Genomic DNA, 20,992 nt, shown 5'->3' on the forward strand with positions numbered 1-20,992 from the left:
CACGCCGTCAGCAACATTTCCAGACAGGAACTAAAAAGGGCAGAAGGGCTAAAGGCTGAATCTCTACAAATAGGGCAAGATCTTAAGCGCCCTTCTCAACATGCCGTTTCAGCCCACCCACCTGAAGCCACACTCCTTATGGCGCTCCCCGCGAATCACGCTACGCATGCGTAGTTCGCCTATGCCCAAGTCCAGTCACCCCGTCCACCCGCCGAAACCCGGCCGCAGCATTTACGCATGCTCCGTTAGGTATGGCTGCTTCCCCTCCACCCCTTTTTGCCACTCCAAACATGGCGGCGGCGGCGGCGGCGGCCGGCCGGAGGGTAGTAGGTCTTACGCATGCGTGTTCCACCCTTCCACTCGCCGAAGTCTGAGTTTGGATTCCCGCCGCTACCCGGATGAAGAAAACACAGAGGCGGTGGCCAATGGGAAGAGGGTTGGCATGGCAACAAGGGGCTGGAGAGGCAGGCTCCTCCCCTGAACTTGTTGGCGGGAGACTGGTCGAGGGTGTAGAGGTAGTGAGGTGAGAGTGTGCGGTTTTGAAGTGGTTTGGGGGTGGGGTGCCGGTATGGGGAGAGGGTGGGTGACGTGAGCGAGCCCATAGGGGTTCCCTGGGGGCAGAAACTGAGGCAGGGAGCCTGGGGCTGACGGTAGTTGGGGGTCCAGCAGCATCTGCAGGCCCCCTTGAACTATTGGAGGCTCTTGGAAGCAACTGGGAGTGGGGTGGGTGCTGAAGGCATGGAAGGTGTGGGTGCTCCTGGGAGAAGGTTCGTGTGGGAAACGAATGTGGAAAAGGAAATTAGAGTGGCTGGGGAAACGCAGCCAGATGGTCGGGGTATCAATAACAATACAGTGGTACCTCAGGTTACATACGCTTCAGGTTACGGACTCTGCTAACCCAGAAATAGTGCTTCAGGTTAAGAACTTTGCTTCAGGATGAGAACAGAAATCGTGCTCCGGCAGCGCAGCAGCAGCAGGAGGCCCCATTAGCTAAAGTGGTGCTTCAGGTTAAGAACAGTTTCCGGTTAAGAATGTACCTCCAGAACGAATTAAGTTCTTAACCCGAGGTACCACTGTAATAAATTTTATTTATACCCCGCCCTCCCCAGCCAAGACCGGGTTCGGGGCGGCTAACAACCAATAATAAAAACAAGTTGATTAAAATACAACTTAAAAACAAGAATAAAATACAACATTAAAACATTAGTATGCAGCCTCTGCACAGGAGGAGAAAGGAAAAAGAAAGAGGGGGAGGGAATCAAACTGATTCTAAGCCAAAGGCCAGGTGGAACAACTCTGTCTTACAGGCCCTGTGGAAAGAAATCAGAGCCCTCATTATTATTATTATTATTATTATCATTAAACTAGAGCAGGATGCATTGAAAGAAGAGGGCAGCAGGTTAATGTGGGGGTAGGGCATAGGATCCAGCTCCTAGGGCCTAAGGTCGTTTTGGCCCCCTCAGTGAAATATTTGAGGGGGCCACCCCCTCCCCCCGTTAATGGACATTTCCTTTCAAAGGGTGTCTTGTGATTGAGTATGTGGGGCAGGACTTACCTTGCTCACCCCCATATATTTTATTCAAGCTGGCACCCCTGGGGTGGGGTTGATCACGGGGAGCGGGGAAGTGGTGGGCAGGTGACAACCTTAGGTGGCCTATGGTTCTTAAGTGCTCTTGTCGGTGGTTGATTCTGGTACTGTGATTGCTCCGAAGAGCTTCCCTTCTGGATCAAACCCAACGGTTCATCAATTGCTGCCGGGAGATGGCTTTAAAAAGAATTGTGTAAAATTCATGCAGTGCAGCTTTTGTTTTATCTTCTACCTCTGATAGCCTTGAAGGAGCAAAGTCATAGGTGATGATGGCTGTTTCTGTCAATCCAGCCTGTGAATTTCCCTGGGGGCATCTGGCCAGTCATTGGTGAAATAATGCTAATCTTCACGACCCATTACTTTGATTCAGTATGACCATCCTTATATGCTTTAAAGAGAACTCGGAGCCAAACTCACAAAATATATATTCTCCTAAAGGTTTGCATATATGTTTGCAGGTTGGGGTGGGGGGTTGTTTTTGAAAAAACAGCTGATTGCAGCTATCATTTTGAGCAGAGGATCAATTTGGAAGATGAAGAGTTGCTTAACTATTTCTCTTCCTGCTGTTTATCTGCTCAGAATAATCTCTGCCTGGCAGGTGGGAAAACATTTTGGGGTGAGAGTTTGGAGTGGATAAATGACAGACAGGGGAAGTGTTAAACAGTCTCCCTTAGCTTGCTCAATGCAACCTCTGAGGTTGCCTTTCAGTAAAACAAACATAATTTTTTTGTTGTTTTTTAAAATAATTTTTATTAACCGGTCAATCAAATCAAATTAAATCACATCACATAAATTCCGAATTACAAAGCTGAATTTTAAGTTTTGTTGGGGGGACCCATATTTCAAGATCCGAAGGGGGATTCTGATCATCTTCTTGCTACTGCGTTAATGTCCAAATCAATCCAAATCAGTCCAAACAGAGTTCATAATTCTATCCAGTCTTATCTTGCTGTTTCCACATCACATCTTGTCCATATATTTTCTCTTTTTTCTTTATGATCTCTTCTGATAGTCTCCTTAAGCCGATAAACACCAATAATAATCCTGTGTGAACATAATTTTGTTTTTATTTATTTCATGAGTAAGGCCTTGATTATAATCACTGGCCTTTGAACTTAGTCTTTCAGTGTGAATGCATGCAGCAGAAAGGATTTACATATTCTTGCTGTGCATCATTATAGGCAAAGTGTACAGATTATGGTTGTCACCATATCAGGGGAGTAGGTGAAAACTGGTGCCACATTTGTGGGTGGGTGTCATGGCAGGGAAGCACAATTCCATGAGAGTTCTGGACCCTTTAGCAATGTATAATGTGAACAATGGCTTCAAAGAGGGCTTTGGAGTATTCCTAGTTTAGGTCAGGGATAGCCAATGAGGGATAATCCTCCAGGCATTGTTGGACTACAGCTCCCATCATCCTTAATCAATGGTCATGGTGACTAGGACTGATGGGAGTCGTAGTCCAAGAAAATCTGGACGGCACCACATGGGTTACCCCGGTTGACAGATCCCTGTCTGCTTTCATAGTGTAACCAGGAGTTGTGGAAGTCTTTGGGGAAGTCTGTGACATTTATGAGGAACTGGTTTGGCTATTGATGTGGGACACTCTTCTCTCTCTTCTAGGAATGCCAATATGGAAAGCAAACGGAAGGCTTCTGTGGGGGAGCCTACTCTTTCCCAGAGGAAGAAATCACGAGGAGGTGATTGGGAGGAGGAAGGCCCCTCACAGTTTGAAGAGGAACTGGCCTTTTTGGATGAGGTAGAGGCTGAGATGGCTCTGGAGGCGAAGGAAGCACAGTTGGTACCTGATGTCATCCCCTTTGGTGAGTTACATGGGTACCAGATAAGGAGCAGACTACCTAGGCAAATGAGTCAGAAAGGTTGGGCAGCAGACTGACAAAGCAAAATGTACGTTTGGTGGTGGTATGGGCAGCCTTTGGCCTTCCAGATATTACTGAACAGCTCCCATCAGCCCCAGCAAGCATGGCCAGTGTAGTTTAGCCACATCTAGAAGGCCCATGGTTTCCTACCTGGTTTATTGCTGTAATCCAGCATTCAATGGCACATAAAAACAAAGAAATGCTGAATTACAGCAATAAACCAGGTGTGGGACTGAGTAATGTTGAGCACATTGCATATTGTGTTCAATTGAAACCACTGTGAGATTTTGCCTTTCCTTTTTTTTTTTTTGTTTGGTGCTGCCCCATCTCTCTTCTTCCTACTCTTTGCAACTAGCAGTTTGAACATGGAAGGTGCAAGATCTTTAGCTGTTCCAAATTTGTAGTTGGTCAAAAGAGAATTGATGGTTGTGATTGATGTGAGTTTCTTCTTCCTTCAGGTAATCTCTTCTCATCAGTGCAGAATCCAAAATGGCAGAGACCACCGCCTCCCAAAATAAACCCGAAAGAGGAAGCTCTGTGTTTCCAGCAAGTGGAACTAGATTATTATGTGGGTGAGTACATAAGCGAATAAAATGCTGATGAAAAGGTATTGAAGGTGCTGCAGAATGGATTCCATTCCTTCTGGGAAGGGGTTTGCCGAACTAGGTATTCCCGTTGCCTAACTGAACAATAACTCTCTGCTACAGAAAGGGAAGTCTGAAGCTGTTATACTTCCTGGGGCTTTTGATAGCTACAATAGCCCCATAATATTCTTAGCCCTGTTTGCCGGACAGAGTGGATAAAGTCTGGAATTCCCCAGAGAAATTGTAGTCCCATTTTTCTGATTGTTGGGATGAGGAAAGGTATCATGGCAAGCTTGGAGGAAGGTATATTTGGAAATCTGTGTGCAAAGTATTGTGAAGTCTTTCATTTCGAAAGAAAATAAATGTTAAGTTGCTAGCCCTTAAGGTTATGGAATGGAAAATGTACCAAAATAATGTGGGCTGATTCTGCTAAAATATACAGTGGTACCTCGGGTTCAGTACTTGATTCGTTCCGGAGGTCCGTTCTTAATCTGAAACTGTTCTTAACCTGAAGCACCACTTTAGCTAATGGGGGCCTTCTGCTGCCGCTGCGCCGCCACTGCACGATTTCTGTTCTCATCCTGAAGCAAAGTTCTTAACCCGAGGTGCTATTTCTGGGTTACCAGAGTCTGTAACCTGAAGCGTATGTAACCCGAGGCACCACTGTATATTAAAAAGTTAGAGGTGGTCTAAAAGAGCATTTTTTCAGTTCATATTATACATGGTTCACTAAAGATGTTTTTTAGAGGAAAGACAATTGTAATTTAAATAGTTAAATACTAATTGTACATTATCAACATTCAGCAACTGATCTAGCCTCTCTCTCTTCTTGAGACAGGCGCTCACCTCCCTGGCTTCCCAGGATCCACTCAGGGTCCAGTTCCTGTCCTGCGGATGTTTGGAGTCACTGGAGCCGGCAACAGTATCTGCTGCCACATCCATGGCTTTGCCCCCTATTTCTATGTGCCCGCCCAGGCTGGTGAGTGTTTGGCTACAGGGGGAGGGGCTCTCCCCAAACCACCCTCCTTCCTTCTGCAGCTTAGTCAGTCTCCTGCTCCCCTTCCTCTTTCTGTTAACTTTTCTCCCAGGATTCCAAGCAGAACATCTGGCTGACTTTCAGCGGGAACTGAATGCGGCTGTCATCCGGGACATGCGATCCAACAAAGATGGTCTGACCCAAGTTGTTCTGGCAGTGGAGATCTGCAACAAGCAAAGTGAGCAAGAGAGTTTGTGTGTAGGCACCCCCTTTGTCTGGAAAGATGGTTGGGCTAGACCAGGGCTGCCCAAACTTGGGTCTTGGACTACAACTCCCATCATCTCTAGCTAGCAGGACCAATGGTCAGAGATGATGGGAATTGTACTCCAAAAGCAGCTGGAGACCCAAGTTTGGGAAACCCTGTGTTAAATCCAGATTTGGGATGCCTGCTGAGCATTAAAATCACACCAGCCTTGCTCTTTTAGCACCCGGAACAGTGTTGCCTTTTCATTCTCAGTTCTCTGTGCTGTTTGTAGCGGTTGAATCCGGCCTGAATAGGCAAGATTGTGTTGTATGTATAATAGGAGCAAAAGAGTTCTAAAGTCGTTGACCGATCCTGGTCCTTATGCTTGTAAATATATTTATGAAACATTACAGCTGTAATGTTTATGAACTTCCTGCTTGGAGCGCTTGCGGTCTCTGCCAGATGTGCAGGGTTGGAGGGAAGAAGTAAGATGCAGATCTGAAAGCTGTAGATGTCAGGAACGCGAGGAGATGGGGATTTGTGATAAGGTTTGAGGAGTCTGAATTCCCCCAGGGCCTTAAGACTCTTCCCCTGTTCACTTAGACATGTATGGCTACCACGGGCAACATCTTGCACCCTTCCTGAAAATTACTATGGCGTTGCCCCGGCTAATTGCACCAGCCAAGAGGTTGCTGGAACAGGGACTACGCTGTGGGACGCTGGGAATGCTCCACTATCAAGCCTACGAATCGAACATTGACTTTGAAATCAGGTAGGACAGTCCAACCCCATGTCTGAATATTCCCTCCTCAGAAAGCTGGCACTTTTCACCCTGCTCTGTTCAACCAATCAGAGCTAAACAGCTTCAGCAGAATGCAGTTTCTAGCCCTCACGGTTGCTTGGGAATGTGTGGCATATGCAGAGGCTCAGACTGCATAGGCTTGAACACGCTCTACATAGGGCTACCTTTGAAGGTGACCCGGAAACTACAACAAATCCAGAACGCAGCAGCTAGACTGGTGACTGGGAGTGGCCGCCAAGACCATATAACACCGGTCCTGAGAGATCTTCATTGGCTCCCAGTACGTTTCCGAGCACAATTCAAAGTGTTGGTGCTGAACTTTAAAGCCCTAAACGGCCTTGGCCCAGTATACCTGAAGGAGCATCTTCACCCTCATCGCTCAGCCCGGACACTGAGGTCCAGCTCCAAGGGCCTTTTGATGGTTCCCTCACTGAGAGAAGTGGGGTTACGGGGAACCAGGCAGAGGGCCTTCTCAGTAGTGACGCTCACCCTGTGGAACGTCCTCCCACCAGCTGTCAAGGAAATAAACAACTATCTGACTTTTAGAAGACATCTGAAGGCAGCCCTGTTTAGGGAAGTTTTTAATGTTTGATGTTTTATTGTGTTTTTAATATTCTGTTGGGAGCCGCCCAGAGTGGCTGGGGAAACCCATCCAGATTGGGGGGGGGGGTTAGAAATAATAAATTATTATTACTACTGTTATTATTACTACTACTACTACTATTATTATTATTATTATTTATTATGTGAGAAGACTGGGTGAGGTTTTGGTCTTAACACACATATCCAGGTATGTTTGCAAAGATGCCGTTACTTCCCCATCAGCATCAAATGACTGTGATCCTGCAGTGTGGGACATAGGTAGAAGTGAGTTACAAGCACACCTGGATAGAGTCTTGAGTGTGAGGCACCTGCTGAAACACCCTGTTTGCCTCTGTTCCCTTAACGCTCCCATCTACTTTCCCTCCTCTCCTCTCCTGCATTATATTTGAGGCAGATGGGAGGTGTGATTTCTTTCCAAGTCTTTCTCTACCCAGCTCCCAACAAACCCAAGATTTCTCTCCCAACTTAGGTTCATGGTGGACCGGGATGTTGTTGGCTGCAACTGGATTGAACTGCCTGCCGGAAAGTACCGCCTGCGACAAGAACAGCCTGCTGGAGAATCCAGCAAGGATAACCCACCCAAGGTGCTGGGGTTGGGGAGAGGGCAGGTTTCTGAAGGTGTAGAGTTGAGCAGGTGGAGAAAGGTGTGTTTGGGGATGTCTGAGTTGGCATAGCTTTTAGTTGGCTGGACCTGAGCAGAGTTTGGTGTTTTGTGCCTAGTGGGGGATATTTTCTTCTGGAAGATATAAGCACAGTGTGTGCAGTCAGGATAGGAAATCTTCAGAGCTGAAAACTACATGTTAGCGGCTGTAGGAGGTAAAGGTAAAGGGACCCCTGACCATTAGGTCCAGTTGTGACCGACTCAGGGGTTGCGGCGCTCATCTCCCTTTATTGGCCAAGGGAGCTGGCGTACAGCTTCCGGGTCATGCGGCCACCATGACTAAGCCACTTCTAGCGAACCAGAGCAGCGCACGGAAATGCCATTTACCTTCCCGCCGGAGTGGTACCTATTTATCTACTTGCACTTTGATGGGCTTTCAAACTGCTAGGTTGGCAGGAGCAGGGACCGAACAATGGGAGCTCACCCCGTCACGGGGATTTGAACTGCCGATCTTCTGATCGGCAAGTCCTAGGCTCTGTGGTTTAACTCACAGCGCCATCCGCGTCCCTCAGCGGCTGTAGGAATTCCTCGTTAATTCTTCCTTTTCCTCCTCACCCCTAGGTGTCGCTGTGTCAACTGGAGGCTGATATCGCCTGGATGGATTTCGTGAGCCACCCGCCCGAGGGAGAGTGGCAGCGCATTGCCCCCTTGCGTGTGCTCAGTTTCGACATTGAATGTGCTGGACGCAAAGGTATCGAGGAAAGTTGGGGCAGAACAAGACATGATGAGAAAGTTTTTAGGTCCTGGTAGGTGGGAGGCTAGTTAACCAGGACTCTGCTGAGTAACTTCATAAGTTTTATAACAAATGACAAGGTTTTACAAATCTGAAACTTATCTTGGTCTAAATGGCCCTGTTCGGTAAGACATACATTCAACACTGAAATGTCTCTTCCTGAGGTCATTTTTGCAGGCAGTCGGAGTCAGCCCACAAGAAATAGTGTATTATTAGGTAGTGGTTTGTGCAGTAGGCCTGACAAGCTGGGGATTCTTATTTTTCCTGGGCAGGCGGCTGTTCCTTAGACTTCAGAGCGAACAATAACTAACCTAAGTCTTACTGTAATATCAAGGGCAGGGTGTCTAGGCTTAGAGTTGGCAAAAGACACCCTGGCAGTGTATGAGCTCAGAAGAACTTGTGAGATTAACTATTGGTGTGGGCAGGGGTTATAAGTGAAGGGGTTAAACCATAATAGTGGATTCATCATTGCTGCAATCCAGAACAGATAGCCACTTCTACAGTCCCTGAATGGCAGTGGGGAGCTGTCAGTTTTTCCATTGACGATCCCATTCTGCATTTTGTTTCGTTTCCCTGTTCAGGTATTTTCCCTGAACCGGAGAAGGACCCAGTGATCCAGATTGCCAATATGGTCCTCCGCCAGGGGGAGAAGGACCCTTTTGTGCGCAATGTCTTCACCTTGCAGAGCTGTGCCCCTATCGTGGGTTCCCAGGTGCTCTGCTTCCAAAAGGAGGCGGAGCTGCTCAAGGTAATGGGGCGATATCCGGGCTAGAAAATGCCCTGAGAAGTGTGTGGAGGATCTGAGCAGCGGTGTAGGCCCCTGGGTGTTGCAGTGGAATGCTGTATATGGAGGTGTACGTACTAAGCTATCTGGCTTAGTCTGTGGGGATGATTGTTTGTTTTCAACAACATGTACAGTGGTACCTCTGGTTGCGAATGGTGTTGATGGTATTACATGATTTTAAACTTATCCTGTATATCCTCATGAATTACATACTGGAAGCTGCCTTCGGTGGGTTTCCTGTAAGTATATTAAATATACTACAGTGGTGCCTCGCAAGACGAAATTAATCCATTCCGTGAGGCTCTTCGTATAGCGGTTTTTTCGTCTTGCGAAGCAAGCCCATTGACAGCTTAGCGGATTAGTGCTATTAGCGGTTTAGCGGCTTTTAGCGATCAGCTGTTAAGCGGCTTATCTTCGGATCAGCCTATAAGCAGCTTAGCGGCTTAGGAAAAGGGGGAAAAAGGGGAACCCGCAGGAACTTGCAAGACATTTTCGTCTTGCAAAGCAAGCCCATAGGGAAATTCGTTTTGCGAAGCGCCTCCAAAACGGAAAACCCTTTCGTCTAGCGGGTTTTCCGTCTTGCGAGGCGTTCGTCTTGCGGGGCACCACTGTATACTATAATATACTATAATAATAATTTTAGAACTAAAGGGCTCTGTCCTCTCCCCCATGCTTTTTAACATCTATATAAAGCCCCTGGGAGGGATTATCAGGGGGGTGGGGGTGGGTGTTCACCAGTATACGGATGATACCCAACTCTACCTCCCTTTTCAATCGGAACCAGTGAAGGTGGTGAATGTCCTGTTCGAGTATCTGGAGGGGGTTGGAGAATGGATGGCAGTTAACGGATTGAGGTTGAATCCTGACAAGACAGAAGTACTGTTTCTAGAGGGCAGGCAGGCGTGGGGGACTCCCTCGTCCTGAACTGGGTAACTCACAGCTGTCCATGGAGGCACAGGTCATTTCCTCTGCAAACAAGTGGCAAAGCTTGGAAGGGCCTCATCCTGAGATCCTGGATTGCTGAAAGCCTCTGCCAGACAGAGGAAACATTAGTGGGATAGACAGACCCTATTACACGTTCTGCGTACGACAGCTCCATATAGCCAAATATCACAACTTTCTTCCAGGCCTGGGCAGAATTCATACGGACAGTGGACCCGGACATCATCACTGGTTATAACATCCAGAACTTTGACTTCCCGTACCTCATCACCCGTGCCCAGACCCTCAAGGTGAGCCTAGCTTTCTCTGACCAAGTACATGTTTTGCCTGCCACTGCAAGTGCAATTCTGTGGCTACTCCTGCATTAAAACAGGCCACGCTTTGCTTTGACTGACAGGTTCCAGGCCAGGAGTGTGGAATCTTTTGAAACTGCGGAAACTGGCCACTGCCCCCCACCCTCCCCACCCCAACTGCGTGAACTGTCACACTCACAAAGGCTTATCTGTACCTCTTTGTAGGTTTTCCCTTTAGAGGTCTGCGTACATGAGATGGTGTTTGCCCTCTGAACTTTTTACAAATACTTTGTACTTAAAACGGTTTTGAAAATCTGATTCCCAGGTAATCAGGTGCACTTTCAATGAATCGAACCAGTTAACTGATTAAACGATGCAGCCTTACGTATAAGCGTCCTGCCTTTATCTTCCTGCCATGGCTCACAGCTTCCTTTTCTGCATCTCTTCCCATCCCAGGTTACCACATTTCCCTTTCTGGGCCGTATTCCTGCACGTAAGTCCGTCATCCGTGACTCTTCCTTCCAGTCCAAGCAGATGGGCCGGCGAGAGAATAAAGTCATTAACATGGAAGGCAGAATCCAGTTTGATCTGCTTCAGGTAAGCAAGGCTGATAGACCCGTTTTGCAGATGAAGTGCTGAAAGATGGTGAGTGAGCAAAGATGGTGAGTGAGCATTTTGCCCACTGGACCATGTTCACTTCCCCATCTTAACCATTTCTTCTCTTCCTCCCTCGCCAGGTTTTGCTGCGGGACTACAAATTGCGCTCCTACACGCTGAATGCTGTCAGCTATCACTTTTTGCAAGAGCAGAAGGAAGACGTACAGCACTCTATCATCACAGATTTGCAGGTGACAGTGAGCGGCCAGACCTTGTGGCCTAGAAGCTTTCCTCTGTAGAACAAACGTCTGGTGACTTTTATTCTTGACTGTCCATTTACAGTGGTACTTCAGCTTACATACGCTTCAGGTTACAGACTCTGCTAACCCAGAAATAGTACCTCAGGTTAAGAACTTTGCTTCAGCATGAGAACAGAAATCGTGCTCCGGCGGTGTGGCAGCAGCAGGAGGCCTCATTAGCTAAAGTGGTGCTTCAGGTTAATAACAGTTTCAGGTTAAGAACGGACCTCCGGAACGAATTAAGTACTTAACCCGAGGTACCACTGTATTTTTTCTTCTGATGCCTGAAATATCCGGAGTGCTAGGTTTAGCCAATTCAACACACTTAGCCTCCCAGAACGACCTTTTCTGGGGTTTCCTGGGCTCAAGGGCTGGCATGAAGCTGTATCTGTTTAGGGTCTTTACAAAGCCCTGTGTGACAGAATTTGAGAACTGCTCCTTTACTGAGATTCTTATCAGTGCACAAGCTAGGTTCATACTGGTTTTGTCTGAGGCAGGGTAAGTACTTAAGGTTTAGTGCCTGGTCTATGGGAGACTCTTGGAAAAGCCATTATCTTCGCAATCAATAATTTAGATTTTAAGGAAATTTAACTTTTTAAAAAGGCGATTTTTAAAACTCTCATGGTTGTGGAAATTCATTTAATTGTATACACTGATCATCAGAAGGCCCCCTTGTTTATGGAGTGGTGTTCCTGCAGCCATCTGTTCTTTCCTGTGCTATCTCCACTTAGAAAAATTATAACCTGACTTTCCAACCAAAATGAACTTTTAAAACATTTTTAAAAATATTTTTCCCCCAAAAGGAGCAATAAGGGTGGTGGTGAAACTCTAAATGTCAGCCAATAAGATCAAGTAAAACCAAAAGGCATATAAACTACAAGAATGGGTTGTCCAAAAGGTAGGGTTTTTTAGCCCAGGATTCTGAATCCTGTGATTCTTAACAAGCAGCTGGTTCATAATGTTGAGACCCGCCACCAAGAGTACTCTTTCTTGGTGGTCGTTAATCTACTAGATCAGTGTTTCCCAAACTTGAGTCGCCAGTTGTTCTTGGACTACAATGATGGGAGCTGTAGTCCTCCCCAAAAAGCTGGAGACCCAAGTTTGGGAAACACTGTAATAGATAATGGAATCGTCAACAGCCTGTCTGCTTATAGCTCTTAAAGAGTGGGGGGAAGTATGGAACAACCAATAACTTTATCCACCTCCTGTTCCCGTTTATCCAAAAGTATTTGCTTTTTTCTGAATTTGCAAGCTTTTGCTCTCCACATCCCTCAAGCAAATAACCTTTGTCTCTTCAGAGGAAGCTGCCAGTGGATACCATGTCAGCCCATAGATCCTTCTCACTCTGTGTTGTCAACTCTTGAGTGGTGGATTTCCCAGGGAGGTCTTTCTCAGCCCTACCTGGAGATGTCTGAACCTGTTCTCTCGCACTGAACCTCTTTCCTGCTTTTTCCAAATCCAAAAGCCTTTTCTCTCCCCTATCCTCTTGCAGAATGGCTCAGACCAGTCCCGTCGGCGACTGGCTGTGTACTGCCTCAAGGATGCCTACCTGCCCCTGCGGCTTTTGGAGAAGCTCATGTGTGTCATCAACTACATGGAGATGGCCAGAGTGACAGGTGTCCCTCTCAGCTATCTCCTGTCGCGTGGCCAGCAAATCAAGGTTGTCTCCCAGCTCCTGCGGCAGGTGAGAGTTCCTGGCTTTTTCTCTTGAGTTGGACACAAGGGAAAGCTATATTCCAGAGTGAGTGGTACCAAGCATCCAGTTTTGGATTCGGGGCTGTTTTCCACGAGTTGCAATTATTATTCAGGCTGCTAAGATCATATATATAAGACCAATTCTTCTTATATACATTAGTATCATTTTATAAAAAAATAGTCAGAGAGGGGTTCACAGAAATCATTTGAGTTTTGAAAGCTTTCCATTAATAAACATGCACGTGGTTGTTCTAAAATGCAAAGCACATTGCATTCCAAGGCAGCAGTCTTATATTCACTCACCTCTGAACAAGTCCCATTGAACTTGGTGGGGCTTACTTTTGAGTAGACAGGGATAATATTGCAATGTAACTCTCATTCTTCACAAAACCCCTGTTAGATTGGCTCCTCTTTCCCTCCACCCAGACATTTTACTAGGGCCTAGTCACCTAATTCATGTTTGAGCAGTGATTTTTAATTCCCCAACTCTAACCCCTGCACCACACTGCTTTTTAAATTATGTTAACTTCTAAAGTGCTCTCTTTGTTGTTTCGGTTGATATAATAAGAAGTGCAGGGATTGGCAGGCAGCACATGAGGCAAGTGGGACAGACCCACCTGGGCATAACACTGTGGTTGATGGGAGAGCGCCAAGGCAAACCCCAAATTGACAACTTCTCTCTGCCCAAAGGCCATGAAGCAGAATCTGGTTATGCCGGTGGTGAAGTCAGAAGGCGGGGAAGACTATGCTGGGGCTACCGTCATTGAACCTCTGAAAGGGTAAGGCCAGCAGGACCTGAAGCTGGGGAAATCTGCTTCCCTAAGCCAGGGTCAAGAGTGAGGCTGGGGGTTTTTCACAGCCTGTTGTGAGTTGGTGCAGAAAAGCACTGGGGTGACATCTTGGAGCAGGGATGGACGCCAGGAGGGGAGGAAGGGGCAGGGCTGAGGATAAGGCAGCTGGAGCCCACGTTCTTCCACTTTGGGAGCAATGGAGAAAAAAAGATCTACATTGGGTCACAGTACATTTTGTTCTTGTTGTTTAGTCGTTTAGTCGTGTCCGACTCTTCGTGACCCCCTGGACCAGAGCATGCCAGGCACTTCTGTCTTCCACTGCCTCCCGCAGTTCAGTCAGACTCATGTTGGTAGCTTCGAGAACATTGTCCAACCATCTCGTCCTCTGTCGTCCCCTTCTCCTTGTGCCCTCCATCTTTCCCCACATCAGGGTTTTTTCCAGGGAGTCTTCTCTTCTCATGAGGTGGCCAAAGTATTGGAGCCTCATTTTCACAATCTGTCCTTCCAGTGAGCACTCAGGGCTGATTTCCTTAAGAATGGATACATTTGATCTTCTTGCAGTCCATGGGACTCTCAAGAGTCTCCTCCAGCACCATAATTCAAAAGCATCAATTCTTCGACGATCAGCCTTCTTTATGGTCCAGCTCTCACTTCCATACATCACTACTGGGAAAACCATGGCTTTAACTATACGGACCTTTGTTGGCAAGGTGATGTCTCTGCTTTTAAAGATGCTGTCTAGGTTTGCCATCGCCTTTCTCCCAAGGAGCAGGCGTCTTTTAATTTCGTGACTGCTGTCACCATCTGCAGTGATCATGGAGCCCAAGAAAGTAAAATCTCTCACTGCCTCCATTTCTTCCCCTTCTATTTGCCAGGAGGTGATGGGCCCAGTGGCCATGATCTTCGTTTTTTTGATGTTGAGCTTCAGACCATATTTTGCGCTCTCCTCTTTCACCCTCATTAAAAGGTTCTTTAATTCCTCCTCACTTTCTGCCATCAAGGTTGTGTCATCTGCATATCTGAGGTTGTTGATATTTCTTCCGGCGATCTTGATTCCGGCTTGGGATTCATCCAGCCCAGCCTTTCGCATGATGAATTCTGCATATAAGTTAAATAAGCAGGGAGACAATATACAATTTAAAGATTTAAACAATTTAAAGATTTAGTGGATTTGCTGAAACAAAACAACACTCCATTCAGGTGGGAGTTCCCACAAGGGTTGTCCTTTAACTTTAAAGGGAAGAAAATTAAAATAAAAACAATCCAAGATAAGGAACATTTTCTGGAGAGAAATTTTGAAGATTTTCAGAAAGGAACTGTGAGTGAGAGAGAAATACCGGATATTGCAAACCTATCATTTGGACTGACCCCAGCACCGACCGATCAGGAACAAGAACTTGGAGCAGTCGGTGGAAAAGATACCCAGTAACAAAAATGTCTCTGCAACTTCTGAGTTGGAACTGCAATGGTCTTAACCACCCCCGAAAAAGGACTCTAGTGTTTCATATATTAAAGAAAGAGCAATTAGATATAATATGTTTGCAAGAAACTCATATTGCCAGAATACACAGAAAACTTTTGACAAATAAGAGATTAGGACTGGAATTTATTTCCTCAGATAAAGTTAAGAAAAGAGGAGTGGTGATTTATGTTAAGGAAAAATGGGAACCAAAAATGATTTTCAAGGATGAACAAGGAAGATTCCTGGCAGTGGAAATTCAGGTGCAAGGAGAAAAAATTTTGATTGTAGGAATTTATGCACCTAATGAGGGGAAGGCTGAGTTCTTCAAGAAGTTGCATGAGACACTAACGGATTTTATGGACTATAAAATTATAATGATGGGCGATATGAATGGAGTCGTCTCCACAAACATGGACAAAGCTCAAAGACAAGTAATTTCTAAGGATGGGAGACTACCAAAGACTTTTTTTGAACTGACTGATACAATGGACTTGGTTGACATTTGGAGAACAAGGAACCCTCTGGAAAGAGAGGGGACCTTCTTCTCTGAAGCAAAAATGACATGGACCAGAATTGACCAAATATGGATTTCTAGCAGTCTGGCACCAAGGGTTAAAAATACAGAAATCTGCCCAAAAACCTGCTCCGACCACAATGCAGTAAAGATGGAAATGAAATTGACAACAGCTGGAACCTTCAGATGGAGAATGAATGACACCCTTTTTAGAGATGAAGTAATTCTAAAAAAGGCCCAAAAAACTCTGAAAGATTACTTTGAAATAAATCTAGGAACAGATTTGGAAAGAAGAATAATATGGGACGCAAGTAAGGCTGTCATGCGTGGTTTTCTAATTCAACAAAATTCGATAAAAAGGAAACAACAGAATGAGAAGAAAGAAAAAATTTGGAAACAGATGAAAGAAGGAGAGAAGAAACTGAGGTCAAAACCAAAATCCCAGGAGATTTTAAGAGAAATAAAGTACTATCAGACCCAATATATGGAATTGATGAATCAAGAAATAGAATGGAAAATAAAACAAATGAGGCAAAAAACTTTTGAATCAGCTGACAAATGTGGGAAACTGTTGTCATGGCAATTGAAAAAGAGACAAAAGTTGAATACCGTGACGTCCCTTGAAGTAGAGGGAAAATTTATAAACAAACCAAATGAAATTAGTAATTGTTTTCAAAGTTTCTTTAAGAAATTGTATGCACAAGGGCCAAAAGATGAACAAGAGATAGAAGAATTTATTAAAAAATATGGACTATCAAAGATCTCGGAAAAAAATAAAAGGAGTTTAAATGAAAAAATAACGAACCAGGAAATTGAGGGTGCCATCCAAAATATGCAATTAGGAAAATCACCAGGGCCAGATGGACTGACGGCGAGGTATTATAAAGCAATGAAGGAATGGCTAATACAACCATTGAAAGAAGTTTGTAACCAAATTTTGGAGGGAAAAAAGGCTCCCGAATCGTGGAAAGAAGCATTTATCTCACTTATACCGAAGACAGAAACTGAGAAACATCAAGTTAAGAACTACCGCCCTATATCACTTTTAAATGTGGATTATAAAATTTTTGCAGACATTTTAGCAAAAAGATTTTAAAAAGTGTTGTTAGAGGAGATCCATAAAGACCAAACAGGCTTTCTCCCAGGGAGACATATGTCAGATAATGTAAGGAATATTATAGATATTTTGGAATTACTGGAGACTGACATAAATAGAAAAGCAGTTTTGATTTTTGTGGATGCGGAGAAAGCCTTTGACAATATCTCTTGGAGTTTTATGAAGAGGAATCTCCATGGGATGGGGGTAGGCCAAAACTTCGAAAACGGTATAGGTGCAATATATTCAGAGCAAAAAGCAAAATTAATTGTGAATGGTGTAGTTATGGATGAAATCCCAATAGAAAAAGGGACACGACAGGGTTGCCCAATATCCCCTCTATTGTTTATATCGGTCCTGGAGGTGTTGCTAAACATGATTAGAAGGGACCAGCTGGTTGAAGGAATACACCTCGGAGCTAAACAATATAAGCTAAGAGCATTTGCAGACGACCTAGTTTTGACTTTACAGCAGCCAGAAGCCAGTACAAAAAGAGTTTTAGAATTAATTGAAATATTTGGTCAAGTGGCTGGCTTTAAATTAAATAAACAAAAGACAAAGGTATTGGAAAAAAATCTAACGATGGGGGAAAAAGATAGTTTTCAAAGGGAAACCGGTTTGGAGATAACAAAAAAGGTGAAATATCTGGGGGTGAATCTAACATCTAAAAATATGAATTTGTTTAAAGACAATTATGAGAAATGTTGGTTGGAAGTTAAGAAAGATTTTGACATATGGTCTAGATTGAGATTATCCTTGTTAGGCCGAATTGCTGTTATTAAGATGAATGTATTGCCGAGATTGTTGTTTTTGTTCCAGACACTGCAAGTTATAGATAAGATGGATTGTTTCAAGAAGTGGCAGAAAGATATATCAAAATTTGTCTGGCAGGGCAAAAAACCCAGAATAAAATTTAAGATTTTAACTGATGCAAAAGATAGGGGGGGTTTTGCGCTGCCGGACTTAAGACTCTATTATGAAGCAGCAGCTTTCTGCTGGCTGAAGCAATGGCTACTTCTTGAAGACACAGATATTTTAGATTTGGAAGGGTACGATAACAATTTTGGCTGGCATGCATATTTATGGTATGACAAGGCAAAGATCTATAAAGGCTTTAAAAATCATATTGTCAGGAAAGCTTTATATAATGTTTGGAATCGATATAAGGATTTGTTGGAAAATAAAACACCCAGATGGTTGTCACCAATGGAAGCTAGAGCGGTAAAAAAACTTAATATGGATTCAAATTGGCCAAAATATAGTGAAATTATAGAATATGATGGTGAAAAAGTTAAATTACAGAGCTTTGAGAAATTAAAATCCAAAGTTCGAGATTGGTTACATTATTATCAGATAAATGAGACTTTTAAGCAGGATAAGAAACTAGGATTTCAGAAAGAGAGGTCAAAATTGGAAACAGAACTGTTAGAGACCAATACTAAGAATCTGTCTAAAATGTATAACTTGTTGCTGAAATGGAATACACAGGATGAAACAGTTAAATCAGCTATGATTAAATGGGCACAAGACTTAGGTCATGATATTATGTTTGCTGACTGGGAACAGTTATGGACCACAGGCCTTAAATTTACGGCATGTAGTGCCTTGAAAGAAAACATAATGAAAATGATCTATAGGTGGTACATGACTCCAGTCAAGCTTGCAAAGATATACCATTTGCCCAATAATAAATGCTGGAAATGTAACGAATGCGAAGGAACTTTCTATCATCTTTGGTGGACCTGCCCAAAGGTTAAAGCCTACTGGGAAATGATCTATAATGAAATTAAGAAAGTCCTTAAGTGGACATTTGTAAAGAAACCGGAGGCTTTTCTCTTGGGCATGGTCGGCCAATTGGTACCAAAGAAAGATAAGACCTTTTTTATGTACGCAACCACAGCAGCAAGAATTCTTCTGGCAAAGTATTGGAAGATGCAAGAATTACCTACTCTGGAAGAATGGCAGACGAAGGTGACTGAATTTATGGGACTGGCAGAGATGACCGGCAGAATCTGTGATCAGAGGAGAGAGACAGTGGAAGAGGACTGGAAAAAATTTAAACTATATCTTAAGAGCTGTTGCAAAATTTCAGACTGATAAAATGTTAAGGGTTAAGAAATAGAGAACTATAGCTGTAAATATTTAAGTTAAGAAAATTTTGAGGGAAATTAAATATTGAAAAGGAATGAAGGATTGCTAAAAACTTCTGAAACAGGGGTGCAGTGAAGGGGAGGCATGGGGAAGTCATGTATTGTTTATTTGTGTGTTTTTTGTTTTATGAAAATTAATAAAAATTATTAAAAAAAAAAAAGGACAATATACAGCCTTGTCGTACTCCTTTCCCAATTTTGAACCAATCAGTTGTTCCATACCCAGTTCTAACTGTAGCTTCTTGTCCCACATAGAGATTTATCAGGAGACAGATGAGGTGATCAGGCACTCCCATTTCTTTAAGAACTTGCCATAGTTTGCTGTGGTCGACACAGTCAAAGGCTTTTGCATAATCAATGAAGCAGAAGTAGATGTCTTTCTGGAACTCTCTAGCTTTCTCCATAATCCAGCGTATGTTTGCAATTTGGTCTCTGGTTCCTCTGCCCCTTCGAAATCCAGCTTGCACTTCTGGGAGTTTTCGGTCCACATACTGCTTAAGCCTGCCTTGTAGAATTTTGAGCATAACCTTGCTAGCATGTGAAATGAGTGCAATTGTGCGGTAGTTGGAGCATTCTTTAGCACTTCACTTCTTTGGGATTGGGATGTAGACTGATCTTCTCCAGTCTTCTGGCCACTGCTGAGTTTTCCAAATTTGCTGGCATATTGAGTGTAGCACCTTAACAGCAATTTTAAATACTTCAGCTGGAATATCATCACTTCCACTGGCCTTGTTATTAGCAGTGCTTTCTAAGGCCCATTTGACTTCACTCTCCAGGATGTCTGGCTCAAAGTCAGCAACCACACTACCTGGGGTATACGAGACATCAATTTCTTTCTGGTATAGTTCCTCTGTATTCTTGCCACCAGTACATTTAGGAGCACAATTTTAAGTGTTGGTGCTGACTTTTAACACCCTAAATGGCTTCATCCCTGTATACCTGAAGGAATGTCTCCACCCCCATCGTTCAGCCTGGACACTGAGGTCCAGCTCCAAGGGCCTTTTGGTGGTTCCCTCACTGAGAGAAGTGAGGTTACAGGGAACCAGGCAGAGGACCTTCTCAGTAGTGGCACCCGCTTTGTAGAATGCCCTCCCACCAGATGTCAAGGAAATAAACAACCACCTGACTTTCAGAGGATATCTGAAGGCAGCCCTGTTTAGGGAAGTTTTAAATGTTTGATGCTTTACTGTGCCTTAACGTTTTAATTTGCTGCAAGTCGCCCAGAGTGGCTGAGGCAAACCCAGTTAGGTGAGCGGGGTACAAAGAATAAATTATTATTGTAAGTTCTACCTTGGGAGAAGGATTCTGATGAGAATGAGTCATGGGGCTGGAAGTGGGAGAGATGGAACCAAGGATTGGGGCCTAGGGTAAGGTGTACAGTTTGTTGGAGCCAGGAAAGGGCCATGGCTCATAGCTTGCATGCAGAAGAAACCAATCCCTGGCATCTGCAGATAGGGCTGGGAGAGACCCTTGGTTAAGGTCCTGGAGAGCCAATGCCGGTCAGTTTAGGCAGTACTGAGCTTGATGGACCAGTGACCCAAATCAGTGTTACGAGGCAGCTTCCTGTGTTTCTGTGTACGAAGGTGGGGCGGAAGATCATAACAGACCTGCTGTTCTCTTCTAGCTATTACGACGTGCCCATAGCGACCTTGGACTTCTCCTCCCTGTACCCTTCCATCATGATGGCTCACAACCTGTGCTATACCACGCTGCTGCAACAGGGGGCGGTTGATCGCTATGGGTGAGTAGAAAAGGATCTGATACAAAGGACTGCAGAGTTAATTGACGGGAACAACAGCCTAAACTGCAGGGAGGAATCAAGGAACCAGCTTTGCAGCCCTGGGGCGGTGGGGGAGTGCTCCACCCTGATGTGTCACATGGGGGATGCGGGTGGCGCTGTGGTCTAAGCCACTGAACCTCTTGGGCTTGCCAGTCAGAAGGTTGGCGGTTCAAATTTCCCGTTGCTTTGTCCCAGCTCCTGCCAACCTAGCAGTTTGAAAGCATGCCAGTGCAAGTAGATAAATAGGCACCGCTGCATTGGGAAGGTAAATGGCGTTTCCATGTGTTCTAGTTTCTGTCACGGTGTCCTGTTGCGCCAGAAGCAGTTTAGTCATGCTGGCCACATGACCCAGAAAGCTGTCTGTGGGCAAACGCCAGCTCCCTCGGCCTGAAAGTTAGATGAGTGACGCCACCCCATAGTTGCCTTTGAGTGGACTTAACCATCCAGGGGTCCTTTACCTTTCCTTTTTTTTACATGGAGGATCCTAAGTAAGATGGAAAGTCAAGGGGGGATTATTA

At 44.8% G+C, this 20,992-nt stretch overlaps 1 protein-coding gene across 3 annotated transcripts in view; it reads left to right on the top strand.

The window, feature by feature from the left end:
* The first annotated feature begins 368 nt into the window (after window positions 1-368).
* The window catches only part of POLD1 (DNA polymerase delta 1, catalytic subunit), a 38,375-nt gene continuing 17,751 nt past the window's right edge, over window positions 369-20,992 (top strand). For 2 of the 3 annotated variants that reach the window (XM_081837639.1, XM_081837640.1), the window contains exons 1-15: window positions 369-523; window positions 3,212-3,411; window positions 3,927-4,040; window positions 4,891-5,031; window positions 5,141-5,266; window positions 5,876-6,044; window positions 7,147-7,261; window positions 7,900-8,029; window positions 8,653-8,819; window positions 9,983-10,087; window positions 10,547-10,687; window positions 10,828-10,938; window positions 12,479-12,670; window positions 13,372-13,460; window positions 20,319-20,435. In XM_081837639.1, coding sequence (XP_081693765.1) covers window positions 399-523; window positions 3,212-3,411; window positions 3,927-4,040; window positions 4,891-5,031; window positions 5,141-5,266; window positions 5,876-6,044; window positions 7,147-7,261; window positions 7,900-8,029; window positions 8,653-8,819; window positions 9,983-10,087; window positions 10,547-10,687; window positions 10,828-10,938; window positions 12,479-12,670; window positions 13,372-13,460; window positions 20,319-20,435 — 2,042 coding nt within the window. In that variant the 5' untranslated portion in view covers window positions 369-398. Of the gene's footprint in view, window positions 524-619; window positions 724-3,211; window positions 3,412-3,926; window positions 4,041-4,890; window positions 5,032-5,140; window positions 5,267-5,875; window positions 6,045-7,146; window positions 7,262-7,899; window positions 8,030-8,652; window positions 8,820-9,982; window positions 10,088-10,546; window positions 10,688-10,827; window positions 10,939-12,478; window positions 12,671-13,371; window positions 13,461-20,318; window positions 20,436-20,992 lie in introns of those variants that run through there. The other variant, XM_081837641.1, reaches the window with a different exon arrangement.

Source organism: Podarcis erhardii (genome assembly GCF_964252035.2).
Source record: "Podarcis erhardii genome assembly, chromosome: 13".
Taxonomy (NCBI): Eukaryota; Metazoa; Chordata; class Lepidosauria; order Squamata; family Lacertidae; genus Podarcis; species Podarcis erhardii.